The sequence below is a fragment of the Amyelois transitella genome, chromosome 25 (assembly GCF_032362555.1).
Source record: "Amyelois transitella isolate CPQ chromosome 25, ilAmyTran1.1, whole genome shotgun sequence".
In the NCBI taxonomy this organism is placed as follows: Eukaryota; Metazoa; Arthropoda; class Insecta; order Lepidoptera; family Pyralidae; genus Amyelois; species Amyelois transitella.
This window is the reverse complement of record NC_083528.1, coordinates 2,449,901-2,471,560: the sequence shown is the minus strand read 5'-3', so window position 1 is coordinate 2,471,560 and position 21,660 is coordinate 2,449,901. Positions and strand designations below refer to the sequence as shown.

General features: G+C 34.5%; 1 protein-coding gene across 5 annotated transcripts in view; it reads right to left on the bottom strand.

Moving 5' to 3' along the window:
- LOC106142774 (plasma membrane calcium-transporting ATPase 3) overlaps positions 1-21,660 on the bottom strand; it is a 107,417-nt gene that overhangs the window by 36,604 nt on the left and 49,153 nt on the right. For all 5 annotated transcript variants that reach the window (XM_060951540.1, XM_060951542.1, XM_060951541.1 and 2 more), the window contains exon 4: positions 1,259-1,459. In XM_060951540.1, the coding sequence (XP_060807523.1) occupies positions 1,259-1,459 (201 nt within the window). The remainder of the gene's footprint in view (positions 1-1,258; positions 1,460-21,660) is intronic.

Genomic DNA, 21,660 nt, shown 5'->3' with positions numbered 1-21,660 from the left:
AAATCCTTCGTGGTGGATATCATTTTAGGTGATTTTAGTGGCGAAATTACGCGGGGTCAATGTGTTTATGCAGTGTGTTCACTACTTAGTGTTTGTGTTCATTGAACACATGACAATCACACAGATAAAAAAATTAAAATCACAAATTCGTATCACTCTAATTTTAGATTGCGATTTAAAATTTTTCCGCGTTTTCAATTTAGTTGCAAAAATTACTAAATCTACTCTATTGCATCAACCCAAAGGCCAAATATAATAAAACCGGCATTTAAAACTGTGTCTTACCAGGATCGTCTAACGTTTCCAAATTGTTATTGAAAAGAGAAAATACAGTAATTAATTAAAATGTTCTAGTTGCCGACACTCTGTTACATGCAAAATGTTGCTAATTAGACGCTCTAAGAACATTCGCAATGATGTGAATGTATGTATGTATGTACATTGAAATAAACATCTATGATAACATATAAAGCTGATATCTTCATTCGTAAATTTAACACTGAATTTAACCTTGCCATTGAATTTTATAGACTGAAAATTAGAGGGTATGAAAAACCTGAAGAAATAAAAAACGATTACAATATTTCAGAAACGATTAATAAATCCAACAGCAAGATTGTAAACCCACAAATGTAACTGTATAAGCGAAGACCATTTGTCTTAAACTGACTCAAATAGACTAATATGATCTGTATGAGCCGGTGTAGCTGTTGGGAATGATATATCGAGGGATTGAGAGTCTAATAATGTAACCTTCATTGAATCGAGGTTCGTTACACGCAAGCTGGCAGTGGATAATGAAGGCGATTCAGGAGGAATCGCGTCGGTTGCAGAATTACAGAGACGCCGATGACTGGGTGAACATTAATCATCGAATTTGGACGTGAGTCGCACGGGACATCGAAATTGAATTATTCGGGACATTAAGGAGTTAAGCTAAATAATAACAGCGACGTGATCAATATAATTTCGTTTGAATCATGTTGGTGATTGGTCATAATAAATTCCTTGAAAACATTGAAAATATCCCATTCAATAAACACAAGGGACGGTGTATAGATATTTTTTATTTTGTGGTGATATGGCCAATAAACAACGTGATGACGTTATCATTAAAAATATAACGTCCATCGTGCACCATAAGGCGTTCGAAAATACATAAATATTTTAAAATCATATAAACAACCTATGACACTGTCAACAGTCCGGCCATCCTATACGATGTTAATCTACCCATAGTTTTAACAATTTCACTCACCAGGGTCTTCCACGTCTTCGGACGGTTTGTAAAAACTCAACCCTAGGGAGACGACGGCGGCCACCTCCAGAATAATGAGCGTAACGTCCTGCAGTGCCTCCCATACTAATGTGAGGAAGGTCTTGGGAGGCTTGGGCGGGATAAGGTTAGAGCCGAACACCTCGCGCCGATGCTGCAGGTCCGTTTTCGAACCGCTAAGACCTGGTGACAAAGATAAAACAATCATCAATATTGATAACTTACATCACAGTGAACTTAAATATAATCCTATAGAAATAAACAAACTATACGTCTAGCCAAACTAAGATTTGAACATCAATTAAGACGTTGAGAGCGTTCAAGACATTCCAACAAGTATAATTACACAAACAAACACTAAAACTCCTTCAAATACGTTTGAAGTACCTCCAGTAGCGTTACCTTTGAAGCACTTCTAATTTCGTACTCACTTATATTAGCTTTTTTATAAATAGACGCACAAAATGAAAATTCTTTTTGAACACAAACTTAAGTGCAGAACTCGAGTAAGCGTCGTAAAGTTTATGCCGGGACATCCGCCGCGACATATTCCGTTTCATTCATAATAGATGAGCATGAACGGTTTAGTGATAAAATAGCACGCGCGATTATCCATGAAATGGAACGGTAAAATTTAACAACTACAATGAATTGGCCTAATGGTGTTCGGTTTAGGAGTAATTCCTTGCTCATTTGTGTGGAACACCCATAACGTTTCTAGGTATTTAGGTTACAAAACCTATATTGTTCGAAAATATCTAAAAGTTGTGAAAGAATTATTTTAACTACATTACAATAAACTCAAATCTTTTCCTACCAGTAGACGAAATGGGTTTTCAACTTAAAAATTAAAGATCAGTAATAGAAATTCTTAATATTAAAACAATGGTCAACATTATCAGGTAAAAGACCATTTTTGTTCGGAGATATTCCAAAGATATTCTTTAAAGACATAATTATTTCTATAAATAACATTAATAGGCAATTTTCAAGTAATAATGTACATGGTTGAAATCATTCAATAAAATATTACGTGACCTATCAGCACCTGAACTCCGTTTTGGTTTTACACTTATAAACTTGTTTACATTTAAACTTATTGATTCATGTGCTTAAGCTTTATGTGCATGCATAAACAAGTCTTCAACATTGTCAGAATGCTGGAATGATCTGCTGAAAGTTTTTCACGGATATTATGAAATATATTCAGATTTAGTTTTAACCTGGCCTGGTGAAAAATCGTTCTTTTCATTGCTTATAAGAGATGTTATGAGTACTTTAATATTGTTAAATTTTAATATTCCACGTTTTCTGGTATAATAAATTGAAATAAAAATTGCATAATCGAACAGATAAGGTTCTATGGCCACGTCATAAGAAAGCGTACCTTACCGATATTATATTCGTGTAGCCATTTAGATTTTACTCGAAGCTCAATATTACAATCCGGTTTTATATCGTAATTTATTGTTTGTACATGGAAGCAAGCACATTCTATCCATTAGGGTTATTTTATTCTAAATACATTATTCTTCTTTTTTTCATGCTGAAGACTTTATGAAAATTGCTACATATTTTGTTTACTTTAAACTTTTTGCAATTCATAAAAACATTTGCCTATTTGCCAGCGGTAGCAGTGGAGCAGTTTTAAAATTCTGATTGATGCCAATGAGACACTAACCGTATATTAGTGTCAGATTTCTTGTAGCATTCATTTCTTGTTCTCTCTCCTATAGAAATAAAAAATTCTCGGCCGCCATGTCGGCAGCCTTTATGAATATTTATCGTTTGATGAAGATCGGATCGATCTTGGCTTTTTCAGCGATCTTTTTTTATTCAAATTGTTCCCTTTGATATTATGAATAAGGGTGAGGCAAGGTTGCACGTTTCGTGTTTATGCATTAAACTATGATATTACTTTTACATTCCAGTCTCGTCAGCCGATGGCTCTTTAAAAAGGTGAATATTTACTTTGGAAACTATCGGTTTTATTACCAGCTTTAAGAGTAAAAAAATAAAAAGACTAAATAAGACTTCAAAAAAGATTGTCTGTTAATATCTGTAAAAACTCTTTGAATTTACATTTTTTATTTGCACTAACCAAAACTATTTATGTTATAAGGCAAAATTTTAAAAAATTATAATATCAGAGGGCAAGTTCCCCCGTAATTGAGGTGTTTGCTGAATTAATCCGATATGACAATTTGTCAAATAAATTCAACGTAACCCCGAAAGAGGAAGCCGTTAAGAATAAGAAAAAAAAAGGAGCAATTCTTTTTAATGTTACAATGTCTCCATAAACGTAAGGAACCATCCTAAACGTATTAAAGGGAGGTAAGATTAGAGCCTGCAGAGCCTCATTTTATGAATATTTTTCTTAAGCAAATACCTAATCTTCGTTTTTCTCGAGTGCGGCATCTCTGGTGACGTTATTTATAGGTTTTAGAGCTACATACATTTGACAGCTGAAAGGCTGTTCCGTTCAAGCACCTAAGTATAATACATATAGGCATATATATACCTATACATATGTATATAGACTTGCGAGTTAAGACTCCTCTCTCATTTTAGCATATTCTTGGCTGCATTCCCAATAATAAAGTATGATTGTGCATTGAAAAACAATTAAGCAAAGGTTGTCCCTGTCCTGAATGCTACGCTATTGGAAATTAAATCTTGATTACTCTTAGGTACTTTACGATACATTTTGTTTGCACGAGCAATAAAAATTCATACAACATAGTGAGCAAAGCAGAGGTGAGTCACGGTCGGGAACTATGCATAAATAACATTACCTGCCACTACGGCATCGGAGATCTTGCGTAACTTTACTAGTTATTTACGTTGCGAGTTTACACCTCGCGAATTTATCGCGGTATCGATTTCTCGTTAGACAACGATACAATTCTGCACTATAATTCATTGGTGTAAAAGTCACTAGCAGAGACTTGGAATAAAATTGCTGTAGGTATTTATGCTATGAAAAGCAGTAATGTGAGAATTGAACCCACTAAAAACTCGTCTCAATACCACTCTTAAATGCTTTCAGTTGTCTGCGTTTTGAAGTAAATTTGTAATGAGAAAAATTAAAAATCCTGTATATCGAGTGGTTACCAAACGTTGTCTGATTATGGTATACTTAATTGCCCATTACATATATATATTGAAATATTTTTTTTTAAAAGAAGTAATGATTTCGTACAGCTTTAAAACTTACATTTTACATTGGGAACCTCGACCCGTGAATAAATCGCTCGCGCAATCGATATTATAAACAATTCATCGATGCCGGTGACTAAGAATAACTACAAATGAAATTTTTGTACTCGATTTTATCGATTAATGTGTAAACTATTTTTGCGTACACTTCGCGTATAAAAAGCGGTTTATTGTCGATAAATCCGCATTACGACTGCGAAACGGTAAACGATGGGTGTTGCTGGAAGCCAGGAGAAATAACGTATGTACTGTAATAAAATTAAAACGGGCCAGCGCCAATGGATTGTTATGGGGATTTTATTCACCGATTATTATTTTGTGGTTACAAAAACCAAATTGATTAGCACATGCTTGATGACAGCATTTATCAGAAGTCTCATGAATACACTGATGTGGAAAAATCAACTAAAAAAAAAGAAATTTGTATAGCGGCAGTTAATTTCTTGATGATTGATAAGAATTGTTTGCACTACAACACTATATCTTATCTATTTACTGGTAGACACAAAACACCGCATTCGTGACGATACTGTCGCAACCAATGACAATAACGGCGTCGTGCCCCATACGAAAATTACCGTGCGGAAGACTTCAAAATACGCTCCCGTTTCACCTGATCACGAGCTCGATTAAATCCAAAATGTATTACAGAATGTGTGTCTATAGTTACACACACAAACACGTATGCATATAATGGGTTAACCGTATCTCCTCCCTGAGGACGCTCGGGATAAATGGCACACAATCTAGATGAAAATTTCTGATTGCTGGCGATAATTATGTTACGGGATAATTTGAATTCCTGCTCGCAGAAATGTAGTCATTGATTTACGCTTTTTGGGGCTAGTTATGATGTATACTTGTTTATGTATGTATGTATGTATGTATGATCGCGGTTTAGTTTTTCTAGATTATCACCATTCATTGATGCTTTACATAGGTTCACCTTTTGCACTATAGGTCCATATTTCATTTTGTACAATCAACTTTAAATCAACATACATATGTATTTTTTAATAAACAGTAGATACATTTATTATTTTCATTATTATGAATATATTCTTCAAATTTACAAACGCACATGGAAACAAATTAATTATTACACTTTTAACCATCAGTATACATGGAACTGGCCAAACAAAGATAGTGTCCTTGACCTCAACACGTTATTGACCTTCGGGCCAACACAGCCGAGGTCATCACGGCAAATGAAGTGGAACGGACGCTTCGTACCTTTAGTATATTAGTTTCATCGTTATATTAAGTCCGTTCAAATATTTTTAGGGTGAATTCATTCAAGGTTACTGAACAAAGCGGACGCCATTAAATTCGTTCAATGCTTGAATTGTAAGTATCTATTATAATGTTTTAAAAATATTTCGGGAAAAAGAATAGATATAAACTTGGAAATTGTAGCCAACAGTGTAATAGGGCGGTAGCTTTCTGGGAGCAGAATGTTTTTGTGGGGTTTGAGAAACATAATTAATTTGCCGATCTTCCATTTGGTAGGATAGTGACCGATTCGTAAGATTCCATTGAATTGCCGGGTCAGTACTGGTAAGAAAAGTTGTTCAACTCTCCCAAATATATTATTTTGATTCTATTACAAATATTACAAAACATCAAACAACTCGCAATAATCATCAGAAGTGGGATTTTCTGCAAGTCTTTCAATTTTGGATTCATACCCGGAATTCCGATATCCGATAAAGAATATGTATTACGAAAACCTGTCACGGTTTGAAAGGAGCGACGGGTGTGAAGGGAGTTTCCGTTAGGGGATTCACCATTGAATCCTTATTTTATGTCGAATTTGCGTGATGCTGTTCTGGAAATAGTCAGGTCATTCCTGTAGTAACATATCTAGTTTTATAATAATAACATAATATGTATATGCGACCTGTCACTATTTGAATCTCAATTCCGTCATTGATCCAAACAGCTGAACGTGGCCTTTCAGTGTTTTTAAGACTGTTGGCTCTGTCTAGCCCGCAAGGGATATAGATACGATTATATGTATGGACATAATAATACAGATATGTAAGAGTTCATACTTTTTAGTTATAAATCATGCAGGAAAAAGGGCATTGGTGGTCTAGGTCCGCTTTTTAATATTTAATCATAACTAATATTTTTAAAATGTTTAAGAGTTTATAATTTAGTAAAATTAAAAAGATAAAGTGATGAAACGAAAAGTTTTAGTTGATGTCGCAAAATTTCAAAGTGTATGTTTGTAAGAAAAGGTTGATTTGCGATGGGTCGTCCATGTTATTAACCATAACCATACGTTAATTGACATTTACTCGAGCAAAACTAACCCCGAACGCATATTTCTGACTAATAACAGTAATTACACATTTGCGAGCTGACATTCTGGTTGTATTAAAACTTTATCCACGAATGTAACAATAATATTATTAGTCACGTACCGCGTGGGTAGGAACATGATAATTTGTGGTGGACAGGACGCGAACAATTTGTACAAATACGTCAGTGGGAGGCTAATTGTGCTTAAATACAGAGTTTTTGTTCATCATTATTAGGTATGGTTGCAAAATTTCAACCTCGTCTGCATTCATTCTGGCGTTTGTATTGCACGTGTTGATATTGATAGTCTTTCCAAGACTGTTGGCTCTGTCTAGCCCACAAGGGATATAGACGTGACCATATGTATGTATGTATGTGTTGATATTGATAGATGAGACCGCTTTTGTTTAATCTTGATTTTCATACTTATAATCACGTTTATATACCATGCGGGGTAGAGAGAGCCAACGGTCTTGAAAAGACTGAAAGGCCACGTACAGCTGTTTAGCTTGATGATAGAATTTACATTTAAATAGTCATAGTTGCTAGTCCGTCGCCTGAATAAAAGAATCCCAAGTTTATAAGCCTATCCCTTAATCGTCTTTTACGACTACCATGGGAAAGAGATGGAGAGGTCCTATTCTTTTTTCTATTTGTGCTAGGAACTACACAGCACCATTTATTTCTAAACTAGGGCGATTGTGCGCAATGTGTATCTTTTGTCCGATTATTTTGTTTTTATTTAATTACCGACTGTACCGTTGTACAATTGTAAATCATTAAACAAAGAAAGAAATAGGTTATCTTCAGTAAGGGCTTGTAATTTTGAACATTGATTTGTTGATAATATTGATAAGATAAGTTAGTCGAGGCCAAAAGTGTAAGTGGAAGCGTAATTTTCGGTAAGTTAAACAAGTCCAATTATATTTGAGTTCTGAAATAGAAAAATTGATAATCGGTAGACAACTTGTATGACTTTCAATGTGTAACTTGATTGTGCTTTTCTATATACATATATTTACTTGTTATTATTACTTTTTTTTAATCTGCATTTGTTATGTACGGATCGTATGGTCGATGTGTTTTTGCAGTTTCTTTTATTTATATTTAACTATATTGGATAGCTTAGCTAGTGTAGTAAAATGTCTTTAAATCTGATAGTCCACGGGCGAGGAATCCAATGACACAAAAAGATACATACAGATTCCAATGAATTATACCATTTATGTCAAAACTAATTAACCAATTGCCTTTGGGATTTCAGTCTATTGCGTATCGCTCATTTTCACAGAAAAAATATATATCGGAAGTAAATGACTTATGGGAAGAGGAAAAACAGCCTTAATTATCTGTTTCATTTTCAGTGTAGATTTACGAGTATTTCTTGTTTTATTATATTGAAAACTTGTCTTATTCCTTTCAGCCTCTAAATACTCTGTAATCTACTTGTCTTTGTTTGAGTCACAAGGTTCAAGTTGGAATCCTGGTCAGGTCACTATCTGATTGGTAGGGTTTCGTATTATCTATTCTTATCATAAAATATAGAACCTATCGTTGAGCTAGTATCCCGTGACACAATACATGAACTAACTTTAGGACTTGCTCAATCTGTTTGTTTGTCTATATATATGTATATCATAAAACAAACAACTTTGTGGCACTGCCCCACTCCACAGGGATTCAGTATAAACTCGCGTGCTGTCTAGTTAGCGTCATCGGACTTTAAGGCTTCATTTATTATTCATTGATTTATTGAATTTGTATTTATATGCTTAACCAATCAAAGCAGAACTAATACATTGATTTGATTATATTAATATCATCACGGCGCATGCTCAATTGAATTCTCAGCCGTTGGGTAAACTCGGACACCGATTAAGAAATTATGTCACTTCAAAAAATAATAATATAAAGAATTATAGAAAGAAATAGTGAAGGTTGCTAGCCTACTGCCTACAAGAATTCTAAGTGAAAATATCATACGGCCTGCTACATGACTACATGACACCAACCCGCCTTTAGACATTTTTTTCGGTAGCTGATAGAGACTTGGCTTTTTCATTCGTACGACATCTGTAGGAGGAGACGAATTAGTCTTTTTCTATTTTAATTAGCTGGAAACCACACGAACATTCTTAACAATCATTCGAAAGTGTTCAAAAGTAGCCAAATGCTAGCCTAAATTTTGAAAAGGTAAAATTAAAGCAAAAAGGTAAGTAGTTTTCATAACAATGATTTATCGAACTACAAAATATAAATTTTAAGGATAAATTTATTTTCTCAAAACATTGCCCATAGTGGATTATTGTTCATTGAACCGCTAGTATAGGACTAGTGGCTGAATGTCATGTTGTTCACTAAAACACGAATATGTAATTATATTGATCGTAAAATTATATGTTCAACTAACTGGATGATCGCTATTAACACGATAGACAAATAATGTACACGAATATTAAATACCAGGAAATAGTTATTTATTTAGAGCACAGTTCACCAAGGGGCAATGTGAACAAGAAATCAAGTCAAGTTTTTTGTAATTTTGAGGTTTCTGGATCGAAGCAACACATAAAATTCATCATTGGATGACGCGGAGATCAATATTCAAATTTTATAATTGTTTATGCAATGAAACATGAAATTGCCGATGTTTAAGCAAAGTTTAAAATCTAATAGAGGGAAGATGAATGAACAAAAATATTAGACGAAATCTGTTAGAAAATCAGAATGAACAATTCTGAAAAATCTGCGGCGTAAATTATTACAAAATTATATAGTTGAATTCAGCCACGGATTTAATCGAAAACGTAAACGCATGCGATCGACATTGAGTACAGATAACGGACACCAATATCCCAGTTCTGGCACTGATCCTGCTCGTAAACCCTGGAACCCTTTACGTAACAAACACACACACATACACACGTATATAGATTAGGCACGGAATACATTCGTGCGAGATTTGGTGATGGGTTAGGAAAAATACAGTTATATCACTTCCATGCGATGAGAAACAGTGCCAAATACCTCTTTCCGTGCAGATTGTAAAAGTAACTAAGGGAAAGGCAGATACATTTGGAAATCTTCTTGTAGGTGATGGCCTAGCAACTTGTTAAAATTTGAAATTCAATTCCATCATTAAGCTATAAACAGACCGTGATCTTTCAGTTTTTTCAAGATTGTCGGCCTAATGTTTTACGGAGTAGGGATAAAGATTGAATAAACCATCTGCATCTATATTTTGCTTCTTGGTCTAAATTTCAAGTCAAAACGTAAAATTGACATGTCAAAATAATATGTTGTTGTGACAAATATTGAAAACGTACACGTTCGTGATATATTTTTAGGACACAATCTTTTTCCTCCTTTAGAGATTAATGGGACATAACGTAAAAACAGGAAAAATGTATTGGAGTAAATCACTAGAGATATTATTAAACATGCATGGAAAAAATGGAAAGAATCAATAATAATAAATTCGTTAATAAGGAACAGACACTTGACAGAATGTAGCTTATTGTGGTATCTTTCTATGAAATAGTGATGATAGGTAAAATTTAAATTATTTAAGAATACTAATTAAGTAATGAGATACAAAGAGGTTCCAATCTAAATGAAAGTAATTTATAAAATTAACAACAAGTCCGAACTAACTGAATACAGAACTAATTTAGATCAAAATATTATATTTAGACTAGATAGTCGCTTCCGTGATCCAAGACGAAGTAAATGCGACTCTACAGATATGTTCAGAGAGGGTGAATTCGATTGTTTAGCGGAAGATGGGCAGCTAAGAGGATTATATTCGGCTTCTGTTCAACACAGCCACAATTGAAATACACTTGAATGTCATGAATGGGTCTTTATGCTGATGACAAAGACCGTGTATGTCCGTATAGTATTAAGATACTGCATACATCAATTTATTTATTTTAGATATTAAATGCTTAAATAGGAGTAAGATCGTTGAAATTAAAATGAATAGCGAAAATAAAAACTTACGAGCGAAATACTAACATGAAAATCTAAATATAAATTAGTTAAATGACCTTAGAATGTAAAGCAATGTAGATTACGAGTATTTGGCTAAATTGAGTAAGACATTTGCATATCCTTCCGATGTTCGCGAAACGTAGGAGTTAAAGGTCAGCTTTATTTCATGAACAGCGGAAACTTTAACAAGAACTTTACCGAGGTTGCAATACGTATAATACGTATGGTACAAGTAAAGCAAATATACATATAAAGAGAGAAAATACTGAGATAAAAGTGTATTCTTCTCGTTTTGCTATTTTAAAAAAGTTATGTGTCAGAAAAGCTTTTACCGTTGAAGCGTTTAGGATCAATATTGCTTAAGATAAATAAAATCAAATTGGAAGAAAAAAATCCTATCTACTATCTAAAAAAATACTATCAGTAAGCTGCAGTGCTCTAAACCTGAGAATTCAAAATAACGAGTACGTCCCTTATCTAAATCGAGGTCCGTGCACTCAACCGCTGCAGAACCGCACAATCCTATCTGCGGGACGTCTGATCCAACTGATCCAATCTAGCCAACGACCGATTTTACCTGTCGTGGTATTCCAGTTCAGAGATAGTTTAAAAATTGGCTGCCTTGAATACAATTCTCGATTTGTTTAAATTAGAACAATATTTAAAGGTTGAAAAATAAAACGATCAATTTATCATGGGTATTACAGTAAAAAAAATCTAACTACTTACCTAGATAACAGGGCACGAAGAAATGGATGGAAAACGATGTGGAAGATATAAGATCAAAAAGAACCAAAAATTTTAGACAAAAAGTGTTGTGAAAAAGTACTAATTACATAAAATTTTAATGAAGTTAATTTTGGTGTTTTATTACAATAGATGATTCTAGATATTATTCCACTATTTAATTTATAAGGAGTGTTGAGGGCACACCTCGCACGTGAAAAGATCGCTACGTCAAAAAGAGATATAAAAATATCTATAGAGGTACGAAAAATATACTTGGTAATATTTCAAAATTTTCATCTAAATGTGTTATCGTTGAATTATATAACAAAAATAGCGCATTAACATAGAAAACTATTCCCAGGCGGTGTGAACGAAAATAAACGCAGATACACCGACGTCACAGGTATAAATATCAGGTATTCTATTATTTATTGTTAGGAGAATGTTAGGCGAGAGAGACTCGTATGGACGACTCTAACGTCACCCCGACCGAATTGACGTCCGCAAACGTCGAAATAGTAACGTCACGGGTCGGGCGAACAGCATTTTGGCAGGGCTACACAAATTTTGCCACAGGGGTCGCGAATCTGTTACATAACAGCACGTGGATGAAAATTTAAATTGTTTATAGTCTGTCGATATTTACGGACTTTTTATTGTTAAGCTCTGGCGTTCGGGTAATTATGTGCACGGATTTCGTTCGTTAAAGCCGCGCGAGGCGGCTGAAAAAACAGCTAAAAAGTATCTTTTAACATTACGTAAGTTAATTAAAATCGAAATGTGTTTAAAGTTTATTTTTAATTAGAGGATGATGAATAAATCTCGCCAGCGAAAGTACGTTAAACAGAATGTGAAAAAAGTAAAAGTACATTCTTACATATGTTTATAATAAAAATGAGATAAACAGAGCTACGGGATAGTATTTTATTTTTATATTTACACTGCCCATGAGCTTGCAAGCAAAAAATATTTCAGAATCTATCTGTAATGTAAAGTAATTCTTAAAAATTCATTACATGTTAAATTCTAAAACTAAGTCTGCAAATTAAAATATCAAGGTCTAATTAAAGTAACAACTGTGTGAAAGCTTTGGCACTCTGAAGATGTAGGCAAATTATTTATCAATACACAGAGCTTAGTTGTAGAGATAGCAACAGAAACGCGAGTAACAAAACATTAATCGCGCGAGGCAGACGTCGTGAACGTGCCAACAACTACACGACCAGCAATAAGAGAACCCCCTTATCCCCCTCAATTAGTAATGAAAACGGCGAGATAGACTAAAGGCAATGAACTGAGGGAGATCTGGTTATGCTGGACGTGACACTGGCACGGGGCGCCTGCCAAAGGGCACAAGAGAATCCTATATGTACTACATCTATGAATATGACGCTTGAAAGAACTGACGTTTGGCAACCTACGTGCATGTGTTTTTTTTATTTGAGTTATTATGTAGACAATATTTCAGACACGTCCAGCTGACGGAGTACGAATTCCACTAAAATAAAATCATTAACTTTAAAATCGATTCCAATAATTTTAATAAAATAAGTAAGACCAATCAATACCACGCAGCGAATATGGAGTCAAAAAAGTAGTTATGTATAATACAAATGATAAAGATATATTACGTAAGGAAGAAGAATTTACTAAGAGAATATAAACGAAAAGAACAATGCAATTTCACTAAAAACTAGTTCTTCTAGTAGAACAGACAACTTGAACGGATGTATAAATAAAACATACGTGGAAAACACGCGAAGTGGCCACTAGAGAATGTTGTTGGCCGTAAATGTACTTCGTTTAGATACTGATTCCCGAGAGATGTCCGAAAAATTGTGTTTAACAGAAAAACTATGTAGTCGAAAGTTGAATGAATATTTTTAGTAATGGCTACAGAAATACTGTTAAATTAAATAGATTTAAAAGTCGACGAACCAATTCCTCTTTGAGACCAACATAAAATTAATGTGGTTAAGGGAATTGGCGATATTAAGCTTAAATACAGTCATTTCTTCAGCGTCAATGAGATTACCCCAGGGCTTACGAAGGCATGGCAATAACGACGACGACATCTGAGGTCGGACTAAATGGCCGTCAGTTTATTATATCGAGTTCCGTACATCGGGTAAATGTACTCGAGCGATACAATTTGTTACATAACCAAAGTGACTGTTATGGAAACAATCCACTGATTGCTTATTGCAGTGCACAGTAACAACGCGATTGTTATTGCTCTATTTACGTAGCGACCACCGTTAGATTTTCGTAGGGATAGGTCGGCAACTATTTATTTTGAGATATAGTATGTTTAACGCAACATTTTTAGGTGTCATTAATAAATATGTTGATGAATATAAGAAATTTTATGCGTTTCTTCGGCAGTGACCTAGCAATGGCTTTCGATAGCATGAACCGTCTGTTTCGGACGCTCCCGACCTATTTCAGTCCTCTGGCCAACGGAGCTACGGTTTGAAACAATGAACTGAGTTGGTGGGAACGAGTAAGGCACATGTCCAGCTAACAAGACTGAGCGAGAGAGATTTTTATGCCGGCGTCACACAGGGAGCACGGATAATACCCGCTGCGTTCTATTTTTGCACGTCGCAAAACATGTCTCGGAATTCGTTTCTATATGTCTAGTAACATCAGAAATCATGTGACTAATGATCCACGAGCTAAAACAGTATGGATTAACGTGTGGCATTTCACAAATCTCGATACTGAAGTTCCCATCTGAGCTAATTGCAGACGCATTCACATAATAACCAGTTATTTAAAAATAGAGCAGAATGAAAAACATCGAACCGGTTGATTGTGCCTATTAAGCGTTATGACATGACATAAGATAATGAATTCAGGGCTATTACCTTGAATGACATCAGGTATTATGTAACTTATGTCGTCAAAATAATTGTCATTTGTTGAGTACTATATCAAAAGGTTTTTCAATAGCATAGGAACTGTTGTAAAAACGAAAATAAACAAAAACTAACGTGGTAGAAAATAATAGATTAAATAAAGCATGATACAGTAGCATAAAACTCGGGACTAAATGTTCTTATATTACGAGCCGACCTCATAACTCGTCATGTAAACAGGGTTAAAATAGCTCTATTGTTTCGTATAGTTTACGGCAAGGCACAACATTAACTTGTAAGTGCGGTAAATAAAATGATGTACTGTACCACCTCTAAAACACGGGCACTCACCGTGTTCAGCATATTGGTTATTTGTTTTACGGCTTGTAAGCCGGTCGTCCGTCTTTCGTTAGAATAAGGTTTATTTTAATCTGTGTATTAATATTAGAGACGAAAATACCTGGGAGTGTTCCATCATAAGTTGTACCTGGTTTGTTTCTGTTGCGCACGGATTAGCTGTGCTTTAAATGTATTTAGGTATACATTCACCGAGTATTTTCCGCTATAGTGTTGCCTAATGAGATCGTAGATCATTTCGTGAAATTTTGTGGTGGTAAGAATTTTCGTGTTTTAGCAAAAATAAAAAAGAACTAACATAAGGCTATAAAAGAAAGGCATTAACATTTTAATGAATGGAAGTAGGATGCGAAGCATAAACAGATAAAAACTATAGCACCTAAATTTTATCCATTAGCGTTGCCAACCGTAAAGTGGTCGTAAAGTTATTCCTGATAAGATAAAACTGGAAAAATTGCAAACATAATTGCACAAGCTAGTCCGCGATAAAAGAGGAACAATCTTAATTCTAAGTACGTAAGACGAAACGGGAGTAACGGAACGTACGCAAGGAGAGGAAATAGCCGTATCCCTGTTCCTAAGGGGCGCGATGTTAGCAAGAGGGGAGTGGGGGAGGAGGGCGGGGATGGAGGTGACGTCATCGTGGAAATTGATTCGAGGGCGAAAAACGAGGCCGCAACAAAACCGGCGCCGCGTCCGCCGACGAAGCATAAATTACTGGTTTATTTGCTAACTTGGATGGCCACCCGTCTTTTATTCTACGTAATGGACTTCTAGAAAGAAACATGCAAATAGTAATAGCTTATGATGTAACTATTTAGGCCAAAGACCTTTCGGAGATAATCATGAGTGACCTTCGATTTATTGCAGCGTCCGAGGTTCTGATATTCAAACGTGACTCATCGATACCCGGGCCGGAGATAAATATTACATTTGCCAATTGATAAATTGAGTTGTACGAGTTGAGCATGGATTGACGTGATGTATTAAACCCATATACCAACTCAAGAGGCTGGTATTTTCCTTTTGCACTCATATCAATATGGAAATTCAGTTTTGCTGACATTAAGAATTTATATTTAAAATTGATTCTTATTATTTGATACCACTACCTGACCTACGTTTGAACTCTGTGAGGACTTCACACTAAGGATCCATTGATAAAGCCAATTATCTCTTAGCTTACAATAATTCATACGATAAAGATCTTAGTCTTTGTCCACAGCTCTCATATCATAATATATTTAAAATAGAATGATGATACCACTGCAGACGAAATTAAAATATATTTTATCACAAATCAGAATATTCTTTAAGCAGTATTTATCTTGTCAAGTATTAATAATGTCAAATGTACGTACATACATATTCCAATGACAAAGATCTTAAAATTCTTAATAGGAATACCGTAGCATGAAAGCTTAATCATTTAAGAACGATGTATTAATATTGGTTTTATAACACAAATAAATGTAATGAACAAATACTTATTGAATGCATTCTACCCCTGTCTATTTCAACGGGACGTGTGACCATTTTACGCATAAACCTATTAGAAAATTAATTCCGTGAAATTGTATTTCTGTTACAAGGTATCATTTGTGTTTCGCATCGTAATGAGAGAACACATGTATTCTTGGCAATGATGCTATGACATTTGTTTGTGTAAACAGCATTGGGTGAATCACATTTACTTCATTTACATGCAAATCGAATAGCGCATAGTGTTCTGTTTGCATTTTGAATTCCAGTTTTATTTGTTTAAATTTCGATGACAAAATATGCATCGTGTCTCTAAATTCTAGTATCTCGGGTTTTAAATTAACCTCCTCAGATTTGTCCTGGTTACATCCTCACCTTTCTGCCCGAGGTGTGCCTCAATCATGAATCTGGATCGGGTGAGTCAGGTTTTTACAAGAAGCGACTCCTATTTAACCCCTGCTACCTTTGCAGGGGAACCTAACTCATATTGTATCATATGTTTTCCCTAACCATCCAATTCAATTAAGTTTAAAGTATAGAAATAGGCTTATAAACTTGGGATTCTTCTTTTAGGCGACGGGCTAGTAACATGTCACTATTTGAATCTCAATTCTATCACTAAGCCAAATAGCTAAATGTGGCCTATCAGTTTTTTCAAGACTGTTGGCTCTGTCCACCCCGCAAGGGATATAGACGTCATTATATGTATGTATGTACGTAAATACTTTTCGTCAATCAATATAGATGTCAATTGATATTCTTAGAATTTGCCGTTTCACAAATATCTAATACTGCATTTTGGGCATGAATTTCGTTTACGTCATTCACACGTTACGCGTTGTTGTTGCCACCGCCATTGCTCCTCAATTCGCATTGTCTTCCAAACGAGTCACATCCTGAAGTGACATCATACTTCACGTCATTATATTCTAGTCACACAAACCCAACTGCGAGTGTAACAAAGTATGACGTAAGTTTAATAAGCCGGGTACCACAAGGTACCAATGCCAATAGGAATAAAAATAAGACCACTCCATCTTTTTACCGTGGATGCTGTAAAAGGCGATTAAGGGATAGGCTTATAAACTTGGGAATTTTTTTTGGGGATGGGTGGGAGGGAGGCTAGCAACCTGTCACTATTTGAATTTCAATGCTATCATTAAGCCAAACGTGGGATATAGATGTAATTATATATATAATGACAAATATTAATTCGAAAACTTTGTTGTGAAAAACAAACAGACAATACAAAAAGATATAAAATGACAGAATTGTATCAATTCCATAAAAAACGTACAACTGCAATCATAATTAAGAATATTATTACAATGATCGTGATTTTTCTAGGGTAATTGTCGTTACATTTTGATAGCTGAGAAGCTTTATCTATTCTTATCTAGTTCTTGGAATAGATGACACTGCTTTCTTCGCTAATACATCATGTCTATTCTGAAAATAGTTATAATACTCATGATGGTCGTAATAAAAAGAGCACAATGGTGACATCACGTCTCTTGGAATTTCACTGAATTATCGGCAAGTATATTTATACTGTACACCTTTTTAAACATCTTAATTTACAATCGATGACATAACAAGCAAATGATTCACCTTGTAGTCAATTTCAGAGCTGCATTTTACTTTCATGTAGGTAAAATTGTTTAATGTTGTTTAAAAATAATATTAATTGTGGTTTTCATGACAACATGTTTATTTATTTATTTATCCTTCTTATAGGTGATCCACTTTTAACTTGTCCTATTTCTGAATCTCAATGCTGTCATTAAACCGTCTAGATAAACTATTGCATATAACAAGTTGCTGGAATTATAAAATGACAGGTACTAAGGATACGATTTAAACCGTGAGTTTAATGTCATTATAGCATTACAGTACTTAAGAGTTTTTACTATTGACTTGAATGTGCATCATGCTTCTCTAGAATTGAATATGATCAAAGACATTCAAACAAAGTCATAATATATCAACACAATTCATAAAACTGACCGTTCAAACAAACATATGATGTTTATTTGGCTTGCAAAACTAAAATAGGGGCAATCAATAAGCTGCAGACGGCTAAGTGATGTCATTGAGGTCACAAGTTGAATTACATTGACGAAGTCACAATCATTGTGAGTGACGTTGAAAAGCGAAACGTTATCAACAATAATACGGTAATTATAAGTTAGATCAGTACTATTAATAATACTGTCATTGTTGGACATAAAATTCTACCGACTTCATGGCTTTGAATTGATACTGAATTCAATGTAAAGGTTTTTTAATGGAATATCAAATAAAGCGGTTGTTAAGAAATATATTTTATTAAGAAAAAGCATCTGGGTTTTGAGCAAAAACTTAAAAAACCTAACCGGCTCTTCACTGTTTATCAGAACTCAGTTTAATAAATAAACACGCAACATATAATTAGGTCTAACAATAAACATTGTTACGATTACGATCCATAATTGCACTATTCAGTGGTCGGGTGTGGTCTTTCATAAACATTGAACACACGCCATGGTTAAGATTTATTTTGTTTTCATTGAAAGCAAATTTACCGTTTTAAATAAGGTAATCTGTCACGAAATTGATAATCATACTGACAATAACGGACCCACGCAATGTTGTCTATTTAATGTCATCTCTTATTGACCCATTTTTTTTGGGCCAGTCCTTTAAAAAGTGTAGTCAACGATTTATACTGAACATCTAGCAGCAAATTAATGATTTGAACCGTACCATATGACTTATTGGTACCATAGAACGATTTCAATAATGGTGAAGTGATAAAAAAGTCAAAGGCCGCATAAAAACAAGGGGTAAAAGAGGTTAAGCGATTTACGTAATTTTTATGACCTGTCAATACCACGCGTATGAGGGTAGGTTGAAAAGCGACGGTGACCTCGTATGAGGGAAGCGGCATATTCCACCTCCTCTACGTCATCGCTGCGAATTTATAAAAAAAAAGCCACCTCTATAAACTTCATGTGCATAAAGCTAAAAAGGTATGTGAATTTTTGTAAATTCTTTGGGATAATAAAATTCAATACATGATTAAAGTTTATATGAATAAAAAGAGAAGGATAATGATGAAGTATACAGGATTTCAGATGGTGTTTAGCTAGACGAAACATCGATCAAAAAAATATTCCCTCGTTCAAATCATAGAGTTGTGATCAATTTTTTTTTCGATGTAAGCCATAACCTTTTCTCCGCTTATGCTTGTTTGCAGTGGAAATCAAAAACTTGTACAAAATTAAACATAACGAACAAAATTCCAAATATTCAACAGCAATGTAATAATAAACGATAATGGTTCTCAATTCACGGCTATAAGTTCAGCGGTGAAGCCTATCGACCCTCTATTGGAGCTAATGCGATTTGTATTGCCTTGCAGTGCTGATCCACACCGGTTGCCGCAGGCTGCCATGATCAGATGATACGATAAATATAGATTGATTCAAGGAAACTTTTCAGGGTGACGATTTACAATGGAATGGAAACCACTCCCATGCTGGTGTGGTAGATAAGCATGGCACAGTGTGTGTTTAATCAAGTAGCTTCTTTTCCCGCGCTAAAATGTTAATTAATCAAAGGAAAGGCTTACGAATTTGGGATTTTTTTCTTAGGTGATAGGCAATCATTATGTCACCATTAAGCCAACCAGCTAAATGAGACTTTCGAGACTTGTGACTATGGCTCGGTTGTTGATTATAAAATTATTACTTATAAAAATATGGGTTAACTATTTATACACCTGGGCGAATAATAAAGTAAACGCATACAAATGCTTAAAAAAATAGTTACATATGATAAATGAGAAAAGCAGACTGAGTACACGCAAAGGTGAAAAATAATTTTAATATTGCACCTGTTATGTCAATACCAACTGATATAGTTATCAAAAGATGCTATTTTTTTTAATATTAAAATGTTAAAGTTAACTTGGCACCGTTCCACACATTTTAAATTTTTTAAACAGCTATTTAATATTGTTGAATACTTAAAAAATGTTAAAATAAAAAAGATGAGTAATAACTGGTGCTAGATTTTATATCACTAGTGGAGTCTCGTCTTCAGATAACATTTTACATAGTGTAGCCGGCTGGAGCGAGGTAAAACATTTGACATAGACCATTTATCAGAAACGTGACCAAAGAAATAAAGAATTTGTATGTTGAAACACAAGGTCTTATATTGCATACAGACGAAATTTCGAAAAGCGTGCATAAGGTTGTGCATTTAATGTCGCGGTTTTGTTTGAAATTCAAAGAAACGTACTGACATGAATATGCAAGCAGAAATAGAAAAGAATGCATTCTAAACAAAATGAGAAAAAGTATTCTACAAAGAGTTGTAGCGACCTGTTAAAGTATTGACATTTGCTTAATGAAGATTTCATCGTTGATAATATAGACATGCTATGATTCTTAGAATAAAACACTGTAAAGCTATATGAATATGATATTAATAACTTTTTCAGTACAATTATCAATGAATTGACGTCTGAAATAACTGTCGTTAATTTACTGTTGCAGATATAAATTAGGTATGTATGATTCTATTAAAACCTCTGCTACTTATTTCCGTACTTTGGTAGTGCTTAAAGTTCACAGCTCAAGTGGGCGGACCTCCAGCATATCGACCGCTTTAGTTCAACGAACTGGGTGTTCAAACTATACATTTTATTCGGCTACAGTAACAAATTGCCTAGGTGAAATAAATGGTACTTGGAAATGGCGCTCGCTATGCTTACTTTGTATCGAGGGTTGTTATATTAATTTAATAGCTACCTATTCAGGGTGTGTAGTAGTGCATAGTGCATATTTGATTTTGATATTGTTGTACTAGCCAAGGCCTGTCACTGGACTATCAAATCATTATCATCGTTAACTTGAGTGGCACACATTTAGTAATTATAAAACTATTTCATGTAAGTAATTGCTCTATTCACTTCTAGTTACGAGAATATGTTTTAGTGAACGTAAATACCTTATAAAGTGATTGTATACATAGATTATTTTATTGAAATACGCTCTCCAAACAAATGATAGGGCTGTCCTTGTAACGTAACGAAATCTAAGTTTGACTTCAAATTTTCCCACCATTTCCTGACAAAAGAACATGTCAGCGTCGTAGAACATTGCTAAGCGAGGCGTGACTTCATTAATGATCCAGTAGGTGTTACGAGGGTCGTAAAAATCCCTACTAAATTCCAGAATTAAGCCTCCTTGGGAGTGTCTGTCATATCCATTTATAAATTAGGCGAGACGAGACGCCGCCGATGGAGTAACTGTCTCCAAAAGAAAATGGATCTCTGTAATGGCGTCGACACGTTTGACTCACGATGTATTTTAGTTGGCGCTAATTACTTTTTGATGAGAGAATTGTGAGTAACAAGATTATGATGCATTAAGATGACGCATGAGA